Source organism: Phalacrocorax carbo, chromosome 3 (assembly GCF_963921805.1).
Source record: "Phalacrocorax carbo chromosome 3, bPhaCar2.1, whole genome shotgun sequence".
Classification (NCBI taxonomy): domain Eukaryota; kingdom Metazoa; phylum Chordata; class Aves; order Suliformes; family Phalacrocoracidae; genus Phalacrocorax; species Phalacrocorax carbo.
The window spans coordinates 30,346,381-30,373,070 of record NC_087515.1 but is presented as its reverse complement, the minus strand read 5'-3'; the positions used below and the strand labels follow the sequence as shown (position 1 = coordinate 30,373,070).

The following is a 26,690-nucleotide window of genomic DNA, read 5'->3' as shown; positions in this document are numbered from 1 at the left end:
AAAACAATAGCAAATGACTCTTAATCTAAAAGGCTTCGCTTCCTATCTTAGATGTAACTCCCTTGATAACAAAACAATGAAAACAGGATGTATAATTAGAACAAGGCAAATTTCAAAGTTCTGGGATTGTGTCAACTAGAGAGATTTCAATATCACTAGTGTTAAAAATGAGAGAAGTGTCCTGTTCGGGCAGACCAGTGGTCAGTCTAGTCCCATACTTCTGTCCTGGAGAGTAGCAAGAGGAGAAACTGCTTGGAAGAAACTACCTGCAGCTATCTTAGTGATCCCTTATCCTTCCCCTCTGCTAGTACCCTAGAATGCATTGTCTGATCTGAGACATTTTGGAACATGCCTGTTAATTGTTTTTATTATGTTATTTTTATATTTATTTTTATTTAGAGCCTGTTATCCATGAATTCTTCTAATCCCTTTTTAGCTTGTTGATCTTATCTGCCTCCATAACTTCCTGTAGCAACGAAGTCCAGAAATTTACTGTCTTTGTATGTAACTTTTTAACCTTTAGGGTGGTTGGGATTGATGTTAAGTCAAATCAGAAGTTCAAGTTTGGCAACTGGCTTCACTTTTTTCCTTCATTGTGAGTTCTGCTTCTCTTAAGCAGTCTGTTTTAGGGTGTGTAGTACAGTATAGTGAATTTATTTCTTTGCAAGTGAAATGAAAAGGAGGAGCCATCATGTTGCTTGTGCTACTGTAAGACCAAAAGGGCATTGTTAATATCCCTCAGTGGGGATGAAGTGGATACGCAGATGAAGTAGTTTAGACTATCCAAATAGCACCTTCCAATTTATTCCTTTTAGCAAATAAAGGTCTGCTGTAGTAAGGAAAGATATTTCTAAACATTTTGACAATTTTTTGACAGGTTACTTCAGTGATTGCTCTAGCAGTTTGTAATATTTTTATGAAACCTCTTCTGTAAAAGCATTCTCTGTGTATGTAGCACAGAGGCAGTACATGTTGCATAATTTTTATGGCTGGAGGGAAGAGCTTGAAACTTGTACAGCTCCTGTGTATGACTTGCGCTATGCAAGAGCAGAACTTCCTTGTAGCTATTGCTTCAGGCCACTGTCCTTCTGCTGTACCTCATTCATTACTCATATTACATGTCAGTATATTTTTGTTTTTCTGTCTGTCTTAAACTATACCTAGGTAGCTGTGTATAGAGCAAAACACAGAAACCAAGTATAAACCCTATGATATAGAGGAGCATTAAATTTTGCCAGTTTAGACCTGCAATCCAGAAATGCTGGTACTAAGTCTTGAACTTTAAATTCACAGATCCTTTTTAGGTCAGGAAAAAACTCAGTGAATTTTTATGGTGTAGTAGTATCAGTTGACTCTTCCACATTCCTTTCCTCTATCTCGTTACGAGAGTTGTAAAACCAAACAGAAGAGAACATGGTGACCTCAGAAGATAGTTATGGTGGCAGCACTCCATATAGTGTGACTTTGAGAGAAGTGTTTTATTTGACACTTGAGGTTTTCTGTGTAAGTATTTATTGCCTGGAAGAAAACCCCACCATCCATAATATCACTTTAAAATCTAATGAAATGCTTTAAATTACTCCTCTTTAAAGTTCTATGGTGGCTATTACATTTTTGTTGCTAGTATTTGTGGGTTGGCAGAGATTGTATATCATGAATGTTGGGATCCCTCTGGGAATTTTAACATAAATTTCTGGATGTTTTAAGTCTTAATCTCACACTAATGAAGGTTTTGGGCTTGATTTATATTCTGTGTTGCTGGGAACAGGAATAGTACTTCACTGATGGAAGGTGCCTGTTTTGTTGCCGGGCTTTGGGTATTCGGGAGGTTAACAGCCTAATGCTGAAGTACAGGCAAGAAACTGATGAGTAACTTCCTGCTTTGTTCTGGGGAATCTGAAAAGCCATTTTAAAAAGTCTACATTTAGTGTACACACAGAAGGTGCATTTACTTACATCAAAATTAATATTCTTGTCTGACAGTTCCTAGCTGTAAAGAATGAGCGTAGCTGTATGTAAAAAAAAAAAAAAAAAAAAAAATTATATAGTTCTAGTTCATTCAAAATTCAATTAAGTTTCCATGTCAGGACCAAAAGCTGTCTTTATTTACACTTGTAAAGCTCCCATTGAAAGAAGCGGAGGTTATATAATTTAAATTTAGGCCACACTAGGTTCTTTTGGGTGTTTTGGAACAGTGAATGATGCAGAAAAGGCCTTCCTTTTCTTGTATATTGGAATTACGAAGAAGTAACACCTAATAAGCATATGTTGATCACAATGATATAGCTTTATGAATAACTTCAACTCTGTTTTAAGGTGAATAGCTTTTATAATACATAAAACCTCTTCCTTTTCTTTCCTTTAAAAATTGTTGTGAGCTTAATGAATTATTATTTTCTCTTTGATGCAATTAAGATGTCTAACTTTGCATTTAACTATTTTGTTTCTCTGCAGTGTTTTTTCAGACAGTGAGCTGCAAAATTTAGAATATACTTGGATATTTTGAATATAAACTATTAAAAAAATTTTTTTTCCCCTTGGGGAATCACACTTCTTGACTGAAAAGGTGTTGGTAGGGTTTTCTAATAAATGAATGTGCTGTAAATGTTTGTTCTGATAATTGTTTTCATAGGCATGTATAATACCATAACCTAGATTAAAATACCAAAAATACTGCAGTAAATCAAAATTCCTACTAAAATTGTAGTGACGACAAATTGGTAATGAAATTCTTTTTATAGCAACTTACTATTATAATTGAATCACTTGGTTTGAGTTTTATCACTCACCCAAAATTGAATATTGATGAAGGATGGACATGATTCTGGCTGCTGTTGCCCCATAAATCTTGCAGAGGACAGCATTTCTTGGCTCTTGTGATTCTACATTGTTGTAGAGAAAACAAACTGAACAAAACGTGTTAAGCAAGAACAACTATTTTTCCAGCAAAATCAAGATGATGGGATTGTTAGTTAAATGTAAGCATAGAGATTTCAAGTTAATTAAATCTGGACTACGTCAGGTAAACTAAACCTAGGCTACAGTAGTAATCAGTACAGGACATATTAATTTCATGCTATGGCTTTTTCTTCAGCCAAAGTGCCGGGGTATTGAAATTCTCCTTTGTAAGTGTTCTTAGCAGGCTTGTTATCAACCGGAGAAGGAGTCTGGAGGGAGCCTCCAGCCACAAGTGCTGCTCCACCCAAGCTGCTCAGCCTAGCTGTTAGGAAACGTTTAAGTGGTATCTGCAGTAATTTGCTATTTAAGTAGACACCACTTAAAACTATATGAAATGTAGTACAATGATAGCAGTCAATGCTTTTGGCTTCTGGTCATAAAGAAGCTTCAGAGACATCAGAAACTGAGTTGCAGCTCTTTAAGGTATAGGACTTTATGGAATGTTAGTTTAGCCTCAGAATGAAGAACGCGGGGCTCTGTAAGGCAGCTTTTTTCCTGGTGAAGTTGTATAGTTTTTAAGACTGGAGACTGCTTTTAAAATAACAAGTGATGTTATGATGTTAAAAGGTATTTGAAGTACTTCTAAAAGTTTTAGGGGAGAGAATTTTCTCTATTTCTTTAAATATATTTTTCCATTACAGCTATGGTCATGCAAACTTAGACAATGTATTCACTGATTCAAGCTAAAAATTGGTATGCGAAAAATGAGGACCTGTTGTCTTTCAGATTGCACTTTGACTCAAATGATGTGCATAGAACAGGAATTTCAGCAGGCGTTCTGCAAACAGACCTTGTGTACCTTCTGAGTTTTTAAAAAAAATTTGTTGAAATTGTAACCTCTCCATATATGCTGGAGTCAAAACTTTCAAAAAGCTAGATTTGCTGTACCTATCTTGATGACTGCAAATATTGCTGATATATGCAAGTTTTAAGCCTGTGTAAGCTTCCATTAACCAGTATTTCTAAAAACATGACTTTGTATACAAAAGGGAGGGCATGGATAGGACCAACCTGATTCTGGGACGAAGAACATCTATGCAAACTTTCCTACACAATTTTCTTCTCTGTTTTCTTGCAGCCACATTCAGACCAGTCTATAACAAAAAGCAGAAAAGAAGGTTCTGCGTTTCCCTTTAATGCACCTAGCATGAAAGGTCATTCACACTGGCTGGAGCTTTGGAGAGCAAAGGCAGATTTCAGAACCAACACCAAATACCACAAATGCAAAATGCTCCAACTTTTTTTTTTTTTTAGGAAGGGTGAGTTAATAGTTATTCAACCTTCAGCGGTCAGTTGTTTGAATCGAATTATTAGAGTTGTCCCAAAGTGTTAGAATCTATGCAAATGCTGTAGGATTTCAGAGGACAACTGTTGCCCATTTTCTCAGGGACATCGGTAAGATTGATTGCTCAAGCATTTGTTGTTGCTTATTGCTATGGCAGTAGTAGCGGATTGAGGATAAACACCTGGAGTTATTGATAACTGAAGTTAAATCAGACTTAAATATGGATTACAGCACCTGAGAAGCTAATGCATGTATGCTGTGCAGCTGTCCTGCAGACAGCTATGGTAGGGTGGTGAACAGGTGGTACTAAGTTGCCATAGTTGCAATTGCCAGGCACCTGCAGATGTCTGCTGGCTAACATCCTTGGGTTTCTAGGACAAGTCAAGCACAACAGTGTTTTGAGCATATTGGTGGCAAAGTTGACAGTGCAGTACATGTGAAGAGGAGCTGTACATGCTCAGGAATTTTGGAACCATCTGTACCCCAGAACTTTTAAAAGAAGCAGATAAAGATCCAGACAGTTTGAGGGGAAAACTTGAATTTTCTTATCATCTGGAACAAACACAGTTTGAGGAACCACAACGGAATGAGTTTTACCAGGCACTTTTATAATCTGAAACTTAAGTAGAATAATACTAAAACCGAAACGATCAGTTTTACTACATTAAAAATTGTTGGGAACTGCAGCTAAGAGTCTGTTCCTAGACTGTTTAGGAGTTGGTTGTTTCATTTTAAGGAAAATCACTGCTAAAGGCTAATGGGTTCTAGAAATTATAATCGTAGATAATGCTTGATGTTGATTATGCATCCTCACTCTTCTCCTTTCCCAATCTCCCATCATTTGTGAAGGCCACCCATAAGGATATATTATAGTGCCATGTGGAGTTTCTCCTGGTTCTCAGAATAGTAGTGTGAATGCCTCCTATGAAGGTAAAGGAAGGATTTCTGTTTTGTTTCTTCCCCTCAGAGTTATCTCTACATGTGCAACGTATACACAAATATGTACAAATATGTAATATTTGAAACTTGGAATGAGAACATTTGTCTCTAACTTGGCTGCAATCTTTAGGACAAATGCTGCTTTTTGACCTTGAAAACATACAATTCAGTTTCTCCATCAGCATATGGGAAACACTTAATTATGACCATTATTATGCAAGTACTGCCCACTTCTTTGTTGGGGAGAGGGTGTTTATTTGTCAGCAGCCCTGAAAGTCTTCAGTATATCTGTGGAAGGTGTATAGAATCATAGAATGGTTTGTGTTGGAAGGGACCTCTAGAGGCCATCTAGTCCAACCTCCCTGCAGTGAGCAGGGACATCTTTAACTAGATCAGGTTGTTCAGAGCCCCATCCAACATGAACTTGAATACTCCTAGGGATGGGGCCTCCCCAACCTCTCTGGGTGACCTGGGCTAGTGTTTCACCACCGTCATTTAAAATTCTTTTTCCTATGTCCAGTCTAAATCTACCCTCCTTTAGATTAAAACCATCACACCTGTCCTGTCACAACAGGCCTTGCTAAAGAGATCGTCCCCATCCTTCCTATAGTCTCCCGTTAAGTACTGATAGGCCACAATAAGGTCCTCCTGCAGCCTTTTCTTCTCCAGGCTGAACAACCCCAACTCTCTCAGCCTGTTCTCCTAGGAGAGGTGCTCCAGCCCTTGGATCAGTTTTGTGTCCTCCTCTGGACCTGCTTCAACAGGTCCGTGTCCTTTTCTGTGTTGAGGGCTCCAGAGTATCTAAGGAGGCAAAACATTGCTTTAACCATGAAGAGCTCATTCTGTAATTTGCTGCCCTGGGACTCAGAATTAATCAGGTGCCAACTCATAATTTACCAGGAACATTTCTAGGCACAATGGCATTTGAGTGACTGTTTATCCTGGGCAGATAAGACAAATACAAATCAACTGGAGAAGGGTGAGGAAAAACAGTAAGAACATTTCAAAGGATATAAAGCTGTGTCTCACTTGTGTGGATGAGGTATTCTGAATTCAGTGTGTGTTTTGGGGAAGACACTCTTCCATTTCCTAAACTACTAACATAACTGTGAGTGTTTAGATCCTTGCTCAGTTGTTTTCGTACATTTAACTTTGTCTTTCAAATGTTAAAGGAACTTGGGATATTCTGGGCATCTGGGTTGGTTTTTTTTTTTTTCCTAACTGCCACAGATACTGAGGGCTGTGGTGCAGAGGCCCAAATGACACAGCATGGTGTTTTGGGCCACCAGCTGGTGCTGTAATTACAAATTAGTTCAGCGGTAGCTTCAGATCTTAATAAAGTTATGCATGTTCATCAGGCATTTCTTAGATGTGGGACTGGAGCCATGGTCTGGAAACACCTGAGCTAGATTCATTTGACTGATTCTTACTCCATACCTTCTGAAACAGCAGCCTGCTGATCTGGAGATGATAAAATCAGCACTTACTAAGTGCTGCAATATATTTAGTAACTGCTGGATCTTGGCTTTACTTTGCATAGAGCTGCATCGGTCTCTTGTGTGGCAGGGCTCGTCTGCAGCAGATACCTGTGAGCCGAGTGCGCTGGGGTGGCGAAGCCACTGACTTGCATCACTGCCCTGGGGGATTCGAGGAACCAGGTTCTGTCCCGCCCCACAGAGGTGTCAGAAAGGGGTGCTCGTGACTTCTGACTGGAAGTGTGCCCTGGTGGTTGCAAGGCTCAAGGGCTGCCTATGCACAGGGACACCCCTAAAATACTGAGTTGAAAAGTAAGAATCAAAGAAATTTATCTTGACATGTCGAACTTTTTCAGGATCTACCATGAGATTTGACGATATTACTGAATAGGCTGTTCTAGTACCTCATTGCTGCTGCTGTTGGGGGAATTTTCATGTTACTCATTCTTGTTTATGGAGGATGTTGTTAGTACATTCTCAGGTTTTTATCTCTGCATTGCATGGTTGGCTCTTTTATTCTGAAACCCCTGTGTCTTTTTTGATGAACTTCTGCCTTCTTAAGTGTCTTTCTAATGTATGTCTGCTGTAGTCCAAAGCATACTACTTTGTGTTCATGTTTTTAAAAAGCTAATTGAAGTTAATTTTTCCTTATCTTTTAGATTTTACATCTGCCTCCATTTTACTAATTATTTATATGGTAATGTTTTAGATATCAAAACCATATACTTAGTGTGCTGCTTACTTAATGGAGGTGAAGAGACTCTGTTTTATACATCTGGTTTTATACAATTCATTTTTTATAACTTTGTATAAAGGTATTGCCGGTTGGCCTATGCTGTTATATAGAAGAATTAATTTGTGTTTTCACGAGCCTGCTTCATAAACTGAAAGTCTTTACCTGATGCAGCAGTGGTTCTGGGTAGTTTAGGATGCTGCATCACTCCTTTGAAGGCTTTTGTAACCATTTCTTTAGCTGTTGAGCTGAAGGAAACACTGGTGCTCATGGTGGGTCCTGCTGTATGCTCTCTTTTGTGAGGAATTGTGAATAGTATTTGGTCCATGCACAGATACTTTGAATGCTCACTTAAAATGTATTGACTAATTTTTTGACTGTTGTTAGGCAGGAAGAGGTAAGACTGCATGCTGGTGCTTGTTTTAATATTTTTTCGTTTGAATATTTTCTTTAAATTCACTATCAAAGTTTAGGCTTTTTATGTTAGTTTGGGTTCGTTTTTTTTTGAGAATTCTTGCTCCTGTGAACATCTCTGTGTGCATCTGCTTCATTTAACAGATACTAGTTGTTAAAGAGCACTGCCTGATGTCCCTGCTAGTGGAGGGATCTGTGTTGCCTTACCTAGATTTAAATGCACTTTGTGTCCTGCTTTGAGTATGGATGATGCTGTTAGTCTGACCAAGTACCGTAAGAAAAACAGCTACTGATATTCAAACTACTGTTTTTAACAAGATCTGGATTTGATTAGGCTGCCTAGGTCACTGGCAGCCTTTGATTGCTGGAATAAAAGCTGAAGTAACTGGTTTCTAAACCAAACCAGAACTTTGGATTATTCAGCGGATTGTGCTGACAGGGTAGCTGGCCAGTTTGCTGGGGCTTCTTTTCTCCTATGGTCTGGAACAGCCTTTCTGTAGCTTTCTGCTTTGTTCACTCGCTGCTGGCAGTCAGAACCTTGAGTCCCCCCTGCTTGTTTTTGCTTCATATGAGTCCATTTGTCTTAATTTTAATTTCGTAAAAAGCCATGAAGCACTTCTGAAGCAACTTTTGTGAGGATGTAGAAGCAGAAGAGCTGCATGGAGTAGCATGTGTTCCTAATAGTTTAGGCTTACATTATCCTCACTGGCATGCTGGTAGATGGATTCAGTAGTAGTGTACAGTCTGACAAAATATGATTAGTCTGCACTTATTGGTACACGTAGTGTCTGGGAAACCCTGATGTAAGTCTTGAAAGGTTTTATCTCAACAAGTCTTGCTTGATAGCCTTTGGGAGCTTTTTTCCAAAACAAATGACTTGCAGCCTTTAGGTACTTAATAGATGCAGTGAATGCTGTCCTTTGTACACAGGAGGAGGGAGAACAAGCAGCTTACCTTTTTGCTTTTAAAGACAATGATAAACTTTTAAAACAGAACAAATCCCCCCACAGCTAATATGCTGATGTAGGGGAGAAAAAAGGTCATAATAGAAAAAAGTTTAGAGTATATACTTTTCCTAAGGTCTATGATAAGCTTGTTAGTGTTTTCTGGAACATTACCTTTTCATTTTATGCATACAGAAGTGTAAACTAAGTTCTGTTGACTTTGTTTTATGTTACATTAACCAAATTTTACTGTTACAATTCATCACATGCTCTTTAAAAAGTGGATTTGGACAATTGAATAGGCATAAATGCAAAATGGATTTTACTATATCAGAGACCAGCTAACTGAATTGTGGTTGTAGCATATGCCCATATATTAAGAAACAGAGATGACTTCCCAGTCTCAAAATTCAGGTTTTGTGTCAATATGAGTGTTTGCAAAGCAGAGAGAACAACTGGGGTGACAGCTGGATTGCCTAGGAATTGAGACCAGGAAACCAAGGGAAACAGTTTCTCACTGTTTAACTTGGTAACTGTTTCTCTGGTGTGACGATGGATCTCAATGACAATATTTAAGAAGCTAACAAACAAAACATCCTAAAATGGGGGAAATAAAGTATTGCAATCTGAGACAAGAGCTGCTGTCTGGAAAAAGTGTGTGATGTCATGGTAGAGATGCTGATATAAAATTTATAACTTTAATGAACTTGGGTCATAATTTAGTAAATTCTTATATGCTTGTGTTGCCTGCTCGGTGGTTTTTTCCACAAGGTAACTATTTTGTAGAGTTTTGATAATAGACCTATTTAAGAGAGGTACAATATGTTGAAAATAGTTTTTGTTTTACTCATTGAGATGACAGGTCAAATGTCCACTTATACTCTGCTACTCTGCATGGATAAAAACTCCTCAAACAAGTGTTTAGAGCACACACCTGCATTGATACACTTCTGTGCAAGGGCTCTGTGCTTACTGCTACTTCAATCTAGCTGCTTAATTTTTATTGCAGGAGATGCATGAAATAGCTGACACTGAGAAAATCAAACATCTACTACTCAACAGTTCATGGTGCATCTAGATCATCCTTTTTTCTAGGACAGAACATTAGATGTAATGAATGCACAAATGTTAATTATTAACTAGATTGAATTAGTTACCACAATTGCCTGTTGGTGTTCAAAGTTAAAAGTGGGTCACTGAGACTCAAAACACACTTGCAATGAATTCTAGCTTGGATTTTTTGTATTTCTGCTCATGCTGTTTCTTGGCTACTAGTTTGGAGAGGAAGAGTAAAACCTTCAAGCCTTTTTCTTACGCTTTCATTGTGGTTTAGCCCCAGCCAGCAACTAAGCACCACACAGCTGCTCACTCACTCCCCCCTCGGTGGGATGGGGGAGAGAATCAGACAATTGACTTGAGTAACCACTTCTAGAATGATATTACTAATAAGTAGAGTATAGGAGGAGTGAAAAAATGCTGATTTAAAAAGTGTTATTTGGAGATTAAATGGTGTGGGAAAGAAAACAGAGTTATTCAAAATAATGTTGAATTCGACTTGCCAAAAACTAATTTCGATCAAAGAAGAGAGGACTGAAAGAAAAATGTGCTATTTGGTGAGTAAATGCAGTAGTTTGGCCTGAAAGCTGAATTAATATTTTAATGTAGGTGATAACTTTGACTGTGTTCAAAGGCAAATGTAAATAAACCATAATTGAAGTGGAAGCAGAATGCTTCCAGATTGGGCTAACCTGATGATGATAATCTCTCCTTGAATTGTGGTGGAATTTGTATGTGGAAACCCATGCTGAAATAAGGGGAGTAGAGCTCTACTGTAGGTAGGCGTCTAAGTGGAAATTTAGTATTCCGTTGTTTTACAGATTATCATAAATGTCTATACTGACTACACAACATGAGAATGTTCGTTAGATCTTCCTGTACAAAGAAACAGTTGTAGGTAGAGTAATCTTTACAGATCAATGTTTGCTGACTATGCCTTGACTGGTCTTGGATTGCTTAAGAATTCACTTGTTTAGAGTTGCTTGAATAAGGCCTGTAACTTGGCCTTATCCTGGAGCCCTGGGAAATAAGGAGAGGATTGTCAAGAGGTGTGTTTGTATTTGAAGTATTTTGTAGTATAGACTTGTTAAGAGATTTCAGAAATTCATTAATCTTAAATGCTTTGTTGGGAGGAGAGTATGCAAGAAGCAAGGCTTATTGCACAGAAGGCTGTGTCTTTTTGTCTTGACCGACCATAAGTAATTTTACCATGATGTTTTTCACTTTTTGTTGTCTCCAGAAGTAATTATTGAAGATTATAAGGTTCTGTTTAACATGAATTTAGCCTAATTTTTTCTATTTAGGAGATTTCTACAACTTGTTAATTTAGTATTATCAGTTATTCTTATTTCTCATTTATCCTGTTGGGTTTTTTTTAAAGGTGATTTTTGTGTATAATTCATACAAAATTTAAAAATATGAAGTGTGTGTACAGAAAACGTGTGTGTGTGAGAAGGAACTGGCATGAGTATTAGCACAGTTTATTAAGCTGCTGTGGTAAAGTGCCAGGTTAGGAAACCTATTTGTCTTAAGTCTTTCAAGTAGAGAAAATTGCTGCCTCTTGCATATGCTTTAGAATACATGTATGGCTTTCCAAAGAAGAATAAAATGGAGTAGAATAAATACAGCACAAGACTAAGCTTCTAGAAGTATGTTTAAGGAACAGAAAATATTTCAAGATTGACTTGAGAAAATTGATGTGTTGCTTTGTTGCTTTTTGTGAAGAATAGAAAACAGCTTTGTGCTAGGAACAGTATACCTTTTCAGAATATTGGGATTACTGATTTGGTGGATACTTCTCTGGGTTTGTAGTTGCCTGTAAGAATGTTGGAAAACTTCTTGTTTCAGTAACTTGAAACTACCCTGGTCATTTTTCTTCTAATTTTATAATGGCTTTAGAAAATGCTAATAGTCTTTAGGAAGAATCTTTGTCATAAGCACATCTGTAGTGTTTAGTAAGCGTCATCTAGCATCCTTGCTTGGAAATTAAATCATTTGAATAGGTTCTTCTCTACTTTTGAGGTATTCACTGCACTGGTTGGTTAGATGGTAGAAAGGAGAATGGGGTGTTTATCAGGCACTGCTGTTCAAACTACAAACTGAGTTTAGTTCATTCAGTGGGAGGTGGCCTCCTAGGTGAGCAGGGTGCATCTGTGCTGACCTACCAGCCACAATATTTGTGAGTACTGAGGTGTTTAGCTGCACAATGTTATGTGGATGAAGCTAGGGTTTCTAATTGGAGATGCAGATTTCTTCTTTGCTTAAAAAAAGTTAATAACTTTTTTCAATATCTTGGTGTTGTAGAAAGGTATGCTGACACCTTTCTTCTGCAATGTTTAGTAAATATTGACTGCTGTGGCAAAGAAATTGCTATTTTTAAGGCTAGTATAAGTTCATTCAGTTTCTCATTCTTCAATGCTTTCCTGTGAACTTGATGATGAATTAATTCTGTGCCCTATGAGCTACTTCTGTGTGAAAAAGCAGGCTAGTCATCAGCTTTTACAGTTCTTTTTCCAGCAGGCTGTACATCAGGTGAGTGAGCGAAGCATTCAGGAAAAGAATACTATTTTTTGAAATGGGCCTTTTCTTGTCCAGTGTTTCTAAATCAGGGAGAGGCACATCTCCAGTGAACGTCTTCTCCAGGGAAGTGCAGGTCTCCATGTGGTCTGTGCTTCTAGGCCCGCTGCACTGCGCGGCTTAATTCAGAGCCAGTTCAGAATAGCAGTATAGGTTCAGCTCATCTTACTGCTAGTTGGTAGTAAGGGTAATGTGTGATGAGACGGGTGAGATCGAGAAGCAGCGATGCTGGTGAGGAGCAGGAGTTAGTATCAGGCTTGGTTATGGGGAAACGTCGTCTCACCCGGGGGAGTGATAACAGCATGTATCTGGGCTGTGGAGATTTGAGGAGTTGGTTAAGTTAACCAAGGGCTGTGGAGTGAGTGAAGTAAGGGTCATTGCTGGGGCAAGAAAGCATAAAGTAGAGGAGGGAGGGAGACAGGAGAGAGGAGGGAAAGAGTGGGGAGTTGTAGCAGGTAGCACAGTAGACATGAAAAAGGGAAAGCTTTGGGTGAGGACAGAAGGAAGAGGAAGATGCGAAGAGCTTTGGCATACAGGAAAACTGGACTGATCTAATCAGTCGCGTCTTGGAGGAAGGAGGTGAATAATACCATGATCGCAGGTGTTTGGTCTCATCTTTTCTCAAAAAGAATCTCGAATGAAAGGGGTTTCTAGCAACTCCTTTATAATTACAGTTATAATTCATTTCTTCTAATGTTTGACCAAAACTCATTCTTAAAGCTTTTTTCTTCTTCCTCTTTCTGTTCATGGAAAATAATTTGTCACCTGCCTTTTTTTTTAAACCACATTTTACTTTCTCTGCCTTATTCCAGTGGGAGTACTGATTTTGATTCCCATTTATGCATCTGCTAGGTGCCGGAAAAAAAAAGGGTGGGGCTGCATGAGGGGACCACATTAGGATTATGTAAGTATTGTATATAAGATATTTAGAGTAATCCTTCCACTTTACTCTGAGCAGTGTCTTGGTTGAAGTAACGTGCTTGAATTTCTCTGTCTCACTTCACTGTACCTCTAATAGTTTCATGGGGTATTTTGGTTTTCTTAATAGTAGAAAGAATGATTAGAAGTTTAGAAAGAGCTACAAATTGGTGAAGACTGAAAACTTGGTTGGTTTGATCTGGAAAGGAAGATACTGAGGGGTCTGTTTTCTCTTGGATCTTTACTTACCAAATCCTTGAGTTTGATGGTATTTGTTTTGCTCTTCCTTATTCCATCCGTGGTTGAGAACTGAAATATTTTTCTTTCTCTTACACAGTCAAATTCAGTGAGTTACTCTGCTAATCATAACAATCTAAAATAGCTTAATAAAATGCTGTTTTAAATATTCAGACATTTATTTTGTAGTACAGGTCAGTGATATAAATAATATGTAGTTTATGTAAACCTCTTACTTTCAGACAGTGAACATTAGAACTGCTACTAGTGTTTTAAGATCTGTATTTCTAGGCTACAGGAGGAGAGGCTGGTTGAAACTTCGTGAAATGCATAATGTTGTTTTTGGGAAGAACATTCCAATAAAATGAGGTGCTAAGGCAGTCACTGTCATAAGTAAGGTACTTATGGCTGGGACCTTCTCAAAGGAATTGTGTTTCTTCTAGAACCATAGAATGATTTAATCGAGGTGGGCGTTCTTGGTGTTCATCTATTCCTGTCCCCTGCTTGGAAGGGCCATCCTCTAAGTGAGGTCAGGTTACTCGGGGCCATGTCCAGCTGGATTTTGAAGTCTCCAAGGATGGTGATTGCACAGCTCCCCTGGGCAGCTTGTCCCAGGGTTTAACTGCTCCCGTGGTCAATTTTCTCTTGTCTTGCTGAAAGCTCCTTTCATGCAACTTTTGACCATTACCTCTCATCCTTCTCTTGTGCACTTTTGAGAAGATTTTGACTCTGTATTCTCTGTAATGACCTACTGAGTAGTTGAGAATGGCAGTTACGTCCCTGCCTTAGCTTAACTGAACAGACAGAGATGTCTCAGGCTCTCCTCGTGCATCTTTTTCTCTAGTCCACTAAATGGTTTTCTGTTTGATTCGCTCCCATTTGTCAAAGTCTTTCCTTCTGCTGGGGAGCCCAAAACTGGGCACAACATGCCAGATGTGGTCTGAATAGAGGAGAATAATCCCCTTTGGCAGCCAGTTTCTCCAACTTGGTGAGACTCCTGTGAAGAGTAGCTCTATTGCCCAGCACATCAATGTATCCCAGTTTAGGGAAGGCCATCCACAGACTTGCTGAAGTTGCATTCCACCCATTTTGCTAGTCTTTAACAAGGACATTAAACAGTATCAGAGTTGGTATTGACCCCTGAGAAATTCACCAGTAATAGCTTATCAGTTAGACGTAAAATTCTTTACTGCAACCCTTTGAGCCTCTGGCTCCCTGAACCTTGGTTCTTGCACTGCTGGAAGATGGTCATGACATTTGCCTTTTTCCCAGCTGTGAGGAACTTGTCTTGATCACCTTGTAAAGATGTTAGAGTGGCCTCGTGATGTCACCACCTAGCTACCTCCACCCTTGTTGGGTGCATACTAGCCAATTCAGTAGACTTTCTGTATCCAGTTTATCTCACTGGGGCCCCTAACTTAATTTTCCTCTACTTCAGGTAGTACTCCAGTACTCACGCAGACCTGGGAAGTCTGAGAATGAAACTTGCCAGTAGGGACCAACGCAAATACACGTAGCCTTTTCTCTGTTGTTTGTGCTAGATAACCTGTCTCATTTCTCCAGTGGACCCACATTTTCCTTGATTAATTCATGTTAATGCCAACTCGGTGTTTAAATACAAGTGCTTAATTCAAAAAATACATTTTTTACTTTCATATTTTTTAGGTGAAATGAAGTTTTAGAAAGGCACTTTGTAAAAGAATCTTTGGTGTAATGAATTGAGTTGCATATCCATATATTAACACTGGGGCTATAGTGTCTCAATCAAAGTTCAGTCACGTTCCCTTTACACAGCTCTCTACATCAAAGGCAGACGTTATATTAAATAGGTAATGTAAAAATGCTACTATCTCACTATTCCAGGAGGAGTTGGGCATTCTTTATCTGAAAGTAAAATGAGTTACATGATCCTCAGCAATGGTAGTGTAATGATGGATTCTGTTGCAGCGTGTGTTCAGGAACTCCGGGTTGCGCCGGGGAATCTGGACTGTGAAAGCTGTGATTTGTACTATGCGACAAAAGCTTAAGAAATAACATAATAAGGTAACTTTTTGTTAAAATATGTACAGAAGATAAGAAATGTATGTTAAGTGGATTTTCACAGGAAATAACCAACTGTCAGTCTGGTTGCTGAAGATGATGATGATGATGTCCACTTTAAAAAGGCTTTCCACAGCATGCCTGGGCTCAGATTCATGGAATTGTAGCAAGAAAAGCAACAAACCATCAAAAACAGGCTATTTGTAGGAAAGAAGTAATGTATCTGGCTAGCTTTGGCCCTAGTCTTTAAGACCTTTAAGTTAAAATATTTGAACTTTTAAAATCTATCATGATTGTTCGTATTTGGTGAAGGTATTGATTTTACGGCTGTTAGCTTTGTTCAGTTACCAGTGTACCCTGGTGCTTACAAATTGGTTCATTCCCAGATTGTGCTGTAGAGCTTGTTTTCCATTAGCTTTGTCAAAAGGTAGACAAACTGATTCTTTGATAAAAATCTGCCTTAAGATGGATGAAAGATCATGGTGAGAATCTTCTGCTCCTGTTTTACTGTTGAGTAAAATAGCTATCTAGGCAGTATTCACCTTATTGTGACAAAACCTTTGGCTTGCAATGCCACTGTATTGAATCTGCATTGAGGAAATGTAATCTATTTAAATTACTGCATAGATTCTGCATAACCTTTTAGTGTAAGTAAAGTAGTAAATGCCCTTGAGAAATATGTTTAAAGAATCAGTGGAAAAATGGATTTTATTTTAACAATGGAGTATTTTCAGGAAAAATATCTAGATGAAGTACCAAAAATGCTACGGCTAAGAGAACACCCTGTGTAAGAGGATAAAAGAAAATGAGAATATGGATAAGTGCATGGAGGAAGCATAAGGTGAATTATCTTATTTAGTGGTTCCATGGAGTCTAAATTTAAGACTTTTTTTTTTACCAGTATAAAAAATAAAGGCTAAAAAGATTTCTTCTTCCCCACCGCCCCCCCCAAATGCATTATAACAAAATAGCCAGCCACAGCGTAGTTCTGATTTATTTTTTTTTCCAAAACATCTGTTGGAAACATTTACTGGGGAAAAAACCCCAACTATTCATGATTCTTTATAGGATGAAAAATCTAGAAAATTCTAGAAGAAACTGGGAAATACTGCTTTTGTCACTTGCAGGTCGCTTCATCGAAAATCTTATCTCAAAGCTATATATTGAAGGCTTTTAATAAAGTATTTCCATGGAGTTATCACTAGGTTTACAGACAAGACAAGGACCAAATCTTCTATATAAAATTCCAGTATATCCAAGCTCTTACTTCTCTATCTCATAACTTGGAATTTTAAGTGAACATGGTATTTTTTTGACAGTAAAGTTTAGACAAACTATATAATGTCTTGTTGTTCAAAGTAAACTCCTTCATTTAGATTTAAAACCTCACATTGTGTTTCAAGCATCCAAAGTATTTTCTGTACCAAGGCTGAGCATGCTTTTTGGACATGTATAACATTCTCGTGCTGCATTTTTTTAATCCAAATTAGTTATAAGGAAAACCTTGATCCTGGAGTGCAAGCTGTGAAAAACAGTTCCTCTTCATACAAAAATAGATAAATATCTGGATAGTACTAGAAAAATTAAGTGATAGAGATGAAGTCCTGAGTTGTATCATGGTTCTTTTAGTTAAGTTTTGATCGTCTCTGGTTTTATAGAAGGCAGGGTATACTGTGGATAATAAAAGTTAAAAGATTTTTATTCTTCCTTTATAAAAAACAAGACAGCAAATGGGCATTCCTTTTATCTGCTGGAGTCATTGCTTAAAAAATCACACCTTCCTTTGTGTATTAAATGATTTTAATTTCTGGTCCTGTTTGAAAACTGATACCTGGTTTTGGGTAATACACTCTCTTTAGTTTAAGATTTGAAAGGTATCTTAATGCCATCTTCAGCTTGAGATGAAAATTAGAAGGTTGACTTCAGAGAGTATTCATGAATTTAAGCTTAAGATGGAGATTGTAACTAGAGGTAATAGTAAATAATAAGAAAGGAATAAATAATCTCACCAGGGACGTCATTGACTCTACCACATTGGACACTTAAAGATTTGGCTGAACAGGGTGCTGGGCCATCTTGTCTAGACTGTGCTCTTCCTAGAAAGGTTGGACTAGATGATCCCTGAGGTCCCTTCCACCTATGATTCTGTGTGTAATTAGTCACATACGTATAATAATATATAACAATATATTTTATAGCATATTATATTATTGCATATTACAGATACGGTTAGCCATCGTTACTATAACTAGTTTCATGCTATTCAAAATCCATGGTTTTCAGTCTGCTATTATTAATTACTATCAATCCTTTGTTTTTATTAAGGTTCCTCTCTGTAGTGTGGCTATTTCTTGGTTTGACTGTTCTCATATTCTCTTAGATATACCTGATTCCCTTTGAGTGTGAATAGATTAGGGATTAGCATTTACTGATGTCAAATTACTCTGAAGTCCACCTGTTCCAGTGGACCACCAATATACCATCAGTTAATATGTTAAGATGGTTCAAAATTTTACAGTACTCTTCCTCTATTGAAATGTTAATGTAACTTCTGTGCGTTTTGCCACTCCTTGTGCTGCCTGTGGCTAGAACATGTTCTCTCTTCCAATTTCTCAGGTCTCTGTTCCAGATTGTTTCAGCTTGTGCTCTTTTCTCTAAGTGTGATTGTCCATTTAAAAAACAATTTATACAGAAATTTTAATTTGAGTATTTCTAGAATGCTGTTCTAGATTGTGAGCATTTCAGTTTGACTCCAGCGTGCGTTTTCAAACTGAAATGTTTCTTAATGAAAGGAATAGTTAAATTTTTATGTGAATCAGCATATGAGAAACCTAGAGACAATATTGAATTCCCAAGACAAAATTACTTTGTCCATTATATGAAATACTCTTCTGTTAAATATGGCCTGTGAAACAATGTTGAAAAAAAAAAATTTCCCATGGTTATAAATTGGTAGGTCTGTGTGAGAAGTAGACTTTCATTTGACATCAATCTGTTGTTTTAAGTAATTTTTTTTTTTCCCCGAGTGTTCTGCAATGATTTCCTTAACTTGTTTGATATTCACCTGCTGTTATGGAGCAAGCTGAAACTGCAAAATTGTGAAGGAATAGATTTATAGCAACAAGAGAAATTAATTCTGTAAATTGCACTTGCCCCAAGAGCAGTCTGCTCTTACATTTATGTTAAATGCTTTTATACATGAGATGAAAAGCAATTTTCTTTCAGTGGAAGGTGCTCATTGGGTAAAGAAAGTTTAGCTTCAAGAAACTGCATATCGACTAAAACTCTGCAATGGACTGTTGCAGAATTCGATGTCAAAAGCAAAGCACCTTTCATTTGCCAGCTATTAATCCCAGTGTTTAGATTCAGTTTCCCCTGCTCCTCAGCAGCAGTACTTCTATTTCTAGTGGGGGCTTTCCCATATAGGATTTCCCTCTGCTTTCTGATGTTGCAGCTGATCTGTATTCTGAGTAGTTCATGAGAAGAAAAAGTGGGAGAGATGAATGAATCTCTCAATTATGAGAGACGAAAAAGTGGGAGAGATGAATGAATCTGAGTTATCAATCAAAAGTTTTCTAGGCACAGGCAAGTACTAACTCATTAGCAGGAGAGCTGTTAGTGAAGCAGTTTGGAAATACTCCCTCTGCATTCTCCTCCCATTTGAACAGCAGCTCCAGTTTGAGTTTGATCTGCTGGAAGAAATCAGCAAACACTCTTGGCCTCGGGGGGGTTATAGTGTCAGAAGAAGAATCTGTGTGAAAACCAGTCAGATAAATCAGCTGGACTCAATTTAGTTTTATTCTGAAATCTAAAGCTAAATTCTGTACTAGCTGAAGTGCTGGAGCGGGCACGCCACATCATTTGAAGTTGGATGCGTGTAGCATAGCACAGCATAGTTCCTTGTGCTGTACCAAGCACATCATGTTCCCCCCTGCAGCAGCATATTCAGCTAGGTTTTAGTAATGCAGAAAAAGTTGAGGTTCTTGCCATTCAAGTGAGGATGAGTTACAGAGAAATTAATTTATTTGAAGAACTACTATGTTAATTGTTGCTGAGCCCAAACGGATTACATTTTTTCATGATGTCCTGTTGGTGGCGTGGATGCCAGTCTAGTTGGCAGGAGGAGCTGGTGACTGTTACGCTCAGCTTCCTCTGAGATTTGCTTTGCGGTAAAGCTCTGAAGCTCAAAGAATGAGTAAAATTAAAGCAGTGGATTATAAGTTAAAAACTTAAGTGACCCAATGTTCTTCCCCTCTGCCTGCTCACCACCCCCCCACCCCCCCGCCAAACAAATCCAAACCTCTTCCCCTACCCCTACTCCCAAAAATAAATATTAATAATCTATGTAGTTGAGTTCAATCTGGCTCTCAGCAGACCGTAATGTGAGGAGCATATCTGAGGGCATTGGAAACATTTTTATGTTAACTTCCAGATGCTAACAAGAAGCTCAACTGTTGAGTCCAGACAAATGAGCAGCTTAGGATACACGATACCTTTGTCTACAAAGTGTCTGTGTTAGCCAATAGAAAGTAGTGGTACAGCACACAGTATGTTGTGTGGGTTTTTGTTGTTTGTTTATTTTTGTTTTTTAATGGTGAAGGGGAGAACACGCATTTTCACTGTGATATGCCAGTCGGGGTTCAGGAACAAGCAGGGAAAATCGTCTTACAAAACAGCACTGCCAAGATGCAAAACTCAATATCTGGACCAGCATTTAGCTGCTTTTAAAAAATGTATATTTTAAGATGTTAGTATTGGAAATATTTGGAGTTTCTTTCTAGCTTTGTGCCACATGATTTGAAAATCCTAAACAGGCGTTTGATGAATCAGCGTCTCTTTCCATTCCTTCTGCCCCACGAAGACTGCACATTTAAGAACATGTTGTTATGTTTCTGTAAGTTGAGAACATGGCAAAAAAAGCCAAAACCCTGAATCACCAGAAGAAGTAGTAATGGGATATGATTTTTTCGAAAAACCTCATTGTTACATCACTGACAAAAATACTAAAGGTTGAGAATCAGAGCAATTGCAGCTTTTCCTTACTCTCATATGTATATTTAAGCAATTTTTTCTGTGGCTGCAATCATGCTGTTTTCCATATGAGTTTGATCATTTAAGTCTGTTTCTTCTTTTTAGCTATTGAGAGAGGAAAACCAACCATCCACTTCTTGGGGAGAGAGAAAAAAAGGCTTAGGTCAGCAGGCTGTGCAACGGTGTTGCCGTGCATTGAGCTTAAGAACTTGGGATGTGAAAGAATGAATGCATTCCATCTGGGCGAAAGAATGATGTCTTGTTAGGGCTCAGTTTGCTATGCTTTTTGAGCTTTCCGTATGATCTCATCACTGGAGGAGGAAAGTATATTCTCCCATAAGTATAATCTCATACTTATGATTCATTACTACTGTGTTTTTTTCTTGTGAGCCTTTTGAGTGCCAGACCTCCCCCCACTCTTCCACCCCAAATAAAAAAGAACCGCTCTGTCTTTGGCTTTATATGGTATTGCTGTAGGTGGACTTATCCAGAATTACGGTTGGCTTCAACAATCAGAGCTTTACATCCTTGTCTAGAGAAGAACTCTTGCTAACATACATTTATCCAGCTATTTGTCAAGGTCTACATTTTGGGATGAGAGCTCGTACACTTCGTTTCCTCAGGTTTGGTAAGCAGTGTTTTGCATGAATGTTCCCTTTTATGAATTTTCCCTTTTCTGTATATAATTTCATATACTTAGTTTGGTAAGTTTACTTGGGAACAGAAAATTTCTTAATTTTTCCCAGTTAATATTTAGGTTGTCACTTTAGTTCCCCAATAAGTTAGCAATCAGTTCTTTGAGCAGCTGTGCCTTTGGCAGTAGCATTTGAAGCTGGAGACGGATCCCTTCAGTAGTTCTCCTCCATCCCCTAATGAGCTCTCATGTTGGGAAGGTGCAGGCTAATCCAAGTGTAATAGTTTCTGGAACTATTACACCAGTACAGCGCACCAGAAAAAGGAAAAAATCTGTAGATAGGTAAGTAAATCCTGTAGGATTCTTCTGAAGGCCTAATGACACAGCAAATAGATGAAGAACCTTTTCCTTTTTTCTTTCAACATGACTCTAGCCAACTTGTTTATTTCCCACTAGTGCTGAAGTTGTCAGTTTGTTTAAAAAAAAAAAAAAAAAAAGTGTTTGTGATCAGACCAAAGTGATTCTGGTGCAGTGAGTGAAGTCAGTAATCTTCTAGCGTCTTCCAGTCAGTTCCTGCAGTTTAAGGGACACATGTATTACAGAAAATCTTGTGCACTGTGAAGAGTTTATGTATAAATACTGAGATAACTGATGAATGCTGTTAGAAGTACAGCAGGGAAGTGTAATAAGCTTGAAGATCAAGAAATATGATTAAACACTACTGTTCTGATTCACTTGGCTCCTGCTCCTTTGAACTGAAATTTCAGTTCATATGTAGTAGAGGAATACAAAGGACACTGGCTCCGGTCCTAGTAACAGTCTGTATGTTAAAAATCAGCATTTTCCTAGGAAAAGGTGGGTTGTAGAAAGAAAACCAAACCTTGTTTTTCACTAGACCTGTCAAAGATAAAGTCATGAGCTAACAGCATGGATATTTGATTTGGTGTAGCCCTTTGAAGTTAGTGAAATTCAGGTGTACATCATATTTTTTTAAAAGCAAGGGTTTTTTTATACTTAAACACTTTGTGGTGTCTAACTGCTGTAATATAATATGCTATATTTGAATACTGAACTATTAAATGGTCATTGAAGAGCAGATCTAAAGATTCTTGTTTGCCAAAGTTCCTGCTTCCATGCTTTTCTTCAAAATAAAATGTAATCACTTTAGAGTGCAGAACTTTTTACTAAGAGAAAGAAATTGAATTGATCTCCCCCACATCTAGTAATGTGCAATTTTTGAACCCAGGAAAAAGGCTAGCTCACTGTGATGGTTTAATTTGTTTCTGATAGCGATAGCTTCATTTTTCCATCTTACTGCTGCAGTCTGATAAACAAAGTGATGGGTGGTGGGAACTGTTGGCAGGAGGGGAATATTTCACCTTCAGATTGGTACCTGGATATGAAAATTATAGACCTGGAACATTCAAATTTTTGTTACAGGATTTGTGTGAAATGAAGGCAGAAGGCTTATTGTGTAATGATTGCCTAGGTCAACTGGAAATTGTTTGTATTTGTCATTTTTTAAAGTATGTGAATCATCTTGTATCTTTATATGGTTAAGAATCATCCCCTGCTATTAAGAAAATTATTTTATTTTAAATGGAGCATGAAATATTTGAGATCTAGAGTTGTGTAATATTTCTAGTTACAAGGCATAGCCTGAGAAGTGAAACTAAAAACAGTTTACCAGTTGTTAAAGAAAATCTAGAAATTCTGCTCAAGGTCGTCTGATTTGCACTTATGAATTGTGCCACTTGAACACCAAATAGTTCTAAAATGAGTAGGTTTTTATTCCTGTTATGTTAAATAAAATCATGTAAAACCAGAGCTTTCACAAAAACTTAGGCCTGTGGCAGGGCAAAGAGTGGGAATGCTCTGAATAAGAATGTCTGAACTTGATGGTCTGTCCTATTAATTAAGTCTTCTGATCACTGTACCATTACTCAATCACTCTCTGGTTCTACCTTCGTTGTAATTGGAACATATTAGCTTATACTCATAGTCTCAATTTTTAATAGAATCTAAAAGATCTTTTTATCTGTCTGACTCATGATTGAGATTAAGATATTTTTTGGCAAGAACCCTGCAAGCCACAAGCCTCTGCTTCCAAGTCCGTATCTAGGTCCTGTCATCTATGGTTTATCATTCCCATGATTGATCTAAATTAAAATGTAGCAAAAATTTGTTTCAGGTTTAGAAATTTTACAGACGTTTTCTGTAATAACTGCTATGCATTTTAGAAAAACTACTACTGGTTTTTCTGTACTCAGCGAACAGTACAGAATGTTTCTAGGTTTGAACTTTAAGATAGTTCTGTGTCAAAATACTCTAAAAGTAAAGAAACCCAATAGGTTCTTGCATTGTCCTTCTCAGCTGAGGGAACCTTCGTATTTACCTGTGGCATGTTTCTAATGGGACTGTGAAACACCTAAGACTTGTAACTTTTCATTTTCTTTCCATCTAAACTTTCTTGTTGGATCAGATGTGGTCCTTTCTGTCTGATTTGTAAACTATAAGATGAACTATGCTTAGAAAAGAAGCACCGTATATATGTGTATTATAATTTTACTATCCTTATATTGAACTAATTTCTGGCTAGAAAAAAGGCAGTCTAATTAGACGTTGTTATCCCATTCTGATTTAGCTGTTGAATAGGTGATGAGACTAGAACATGTGTATTTAAAATTAGGAATACATTTCCTCATCTGATCCTTGAATCTCTCATACGCGTAAGAGACATGATCTCGGTATTTTCTCTTCTCCCCTAGTCTTGAAAAGCATCCCAGTGTTGAGTGCTTTTCTAATTGTTGGAGTGCCATGGAAAGTGTGATAGGAATTGATGCTATGTTTTCTCAAAAATGCTAGTATTGAAAGCTAACAGAAAAGCTGGATACACTGCTGATTTTTATTGTGCTGGAAGATGGAAATAAGATACTGGGAAGTTCAGTATGGTCTTAAAAAAAAACCCAACAAACAAAACTGCAAACTGCAACAAACACCCCCCCCCCCCCCCCCAACCAACCAACCAATAAAAACCCTCAAAAACACCAGGTAAGACTGGGGGGGAGTCATCCCTCCTTCATAAAATATGAAGAAATATATTTTATTACTTTCCTTCTGTAACTTACGAAGAATGCATGCCTCTTCAACCTTCTTGGTTTTCCAAATGGCAGGCTACATTCTTTGCAAGCCAGGCATCGTGTGCTTTCTATAATGTTGGATATGCTAGAGTGGTATGTTCAAAGAATTTGACATACTGATAAGAAATGATTCCTTTCTATTTTTATTTCCTGTCTACATCTGGACGTTTCCCATAAAGACAACTTGTGTAATATCACCCACTCCTCTCCTAATAAATAGTCTATTTATGGTATGTCTGCTTTCTTGTTTTTCTAACACGATGACATGATGATATGCTCCCTTTTAACTTTAGGCTGTACCTTAGCTTCCAGCTGACTGCCATGATCAGGATTAGCTACTGATGAAATTGAAGTTTTTGGTAATCAATAGAACATTTTCTCAGGGAGAAAATGTTACATCTAGGTGTCAACTCTTGTAAAATAGTCAAAATCAAAAAGCATTTCATTTATGAGCAGGTGAATTTTTTTGTGCTGAACTTTATCGCATGTGTGTTTTCTTCTAATATGTTAAAAGGAGCAAAGGCCTTCCAATCCTCATTTCTTGTAGAAGTAATTGCTACTAGAAAATGTAAAGCTCCATGAAGCTAGTGTAACTCCAGATTGTTTGTTCTCCAGTCTTCGCAGAAAACTTTGTATATAGTTGTGGCATTTAATTAACATTTGTGGTTGGGGGTGAGGAGAAAGGGTGGGGGGAGAAAACCTGCAAGGGGAAAAAGTGCAGAAAAGGGAAGAATAAATCTCGTCTTGGCCTCTTTCATTAGTAGTTAGGCCTGTTTGTCTTGACCACAACTTTTCAGAATGAACACCTTTAAGCAGAAGTCAGAGCACTAGCAGTTTTATATTTAGAAAGGTGGATGTTTCGGCAAGTTGCAAGGAGTATTACATTAATGTTTTGCATTAAAAAAAAAAAAACTTTCATCAAAAAGATGATGATTTGGCACAAGTAATTTAATGTGCTACTCTAAAATACTTGTATTTCAACAGTGAACAGAGTATCTGCCAAGCACGAGCTGCTGTAATGGTCTATGATGATGCCAATAAGAAATGGGTACCAGCTGGTGGATCAACTGGATTCAGCAGAGTTCATATATATCATCACACAGGCAACAACACATTCAGAGTAGTGGGCAGGAAGATTCAGGATCATCAGGTAAGTGAATCTCTGAAAATTTGGAAAAGGAATCTTAAGTTACTTTATAAATTGTTTTTAACATTAAGAGATAAGTCTTCAGTAAAATTATGGGAAACTGTAAATAATAAATTTTGAGCTGAAATAGCAAAACTCTATTATGTCGTCTTCCCTGTAAACAAAGCACCCTACATACGTCCAAGGCGATAGTCCTTGTGCACTCTTTGCCATTCCTTCCTACAGACAGATATAAAGGCTAGTGGTGTACACAGAAGTCATCTGATTCTCTTTAAGGCCAAGTGTCAGCCTAAGAACTTTTGTTCTTCCCTACTCTCTGCTCTTAGCTGCAGTCTACATAGGTACCAACAGTTCTCTTGCAGCTCTTCCTGTATTATGAAGAGTTGGATGCATGATTTGTCATTTCCCCAGATCAGTACATTAAAAGAAAAAAAAAAAACACCAAACACCAACACAAAAACAAAACCCAAGCACTGCTCCCCGCCCCTGCCCCCCCACCCCCCCCCCACCCCGAAAAAGAGGAAACAACCAACAACAAAAAACCCACCCACACTTCTGAAATTTGGTAATGCTGATTATCTCCCACTCTGAGAGCTTCAGAAGGGAGCAACAAGGGTTAGATCATAATTTCCTTGATGAAGAAGTTATTAGATCTTGATTAAATGGAAAACTTAGTGCTCTGTCTTGAAATATGCTCTACTTTGTGATGCTTGGGTTGGGGTTAAACATCTAATCTTTTTATGTGAGGAAGGCTTCTATATCTGTTCGCCTCTCTCCCAGCATTTCATAAAATTCTTTTGGTCTGTTCTTGGTCTTTTATCACATACCTGAAGCATAGGCTGATGATCTCCTGTGTGGTTTGTCATTAAACACCTATTCCAAGAATAAATGATCCCTGTCTATTCATTTGAGAACAAACCTGGTGAGTTTTGGGAGGGTGTTTGTTCTTTTTTTTTTTTTTTCCCTCTCACATTGTTCAGTGGAAAAAACTGAGAGGATATAGTTATCCAAGTGCAATGGGATCCTCTCAGTGGAACGTAGCTTGTAATAAATGGTTGTCCTACTAACTAGAATTTATCACCTTTTGTGTAAGCCATAACTACCCTGCAAAATGATACCTCGTGAGGCATAGTAGAAGTCCACATAAGCACAGCAAGCTAAG

General features: G+C 37.9%; 1 protein-coding gene across 6 annotated transcripts in view; it reads left to right on the top strand.

The window, feature by feature from the left end:
- The window catches only part of ENAH (ENAH actin regulator), a 95,171-nt gene that overhangs the window by 21,215 nt on the left and 47,266 nt on the right, over positions 1–26,690 (top strand). For all 6 annotated transcript variants that reach the window (XM_064446350.1, XM_064446349.1, XM_064446351.1 and 3 more), the window contains exon 2: positions 25,366–25,531. In XM_064446350.1, coding sequence (XP_064302420.1) covers positions 25,366–25,531 — 166 coding nt within the window. The remainder of the gene's footprint in view (positions 1–25,365; positions 25,532–26,690) is intronic.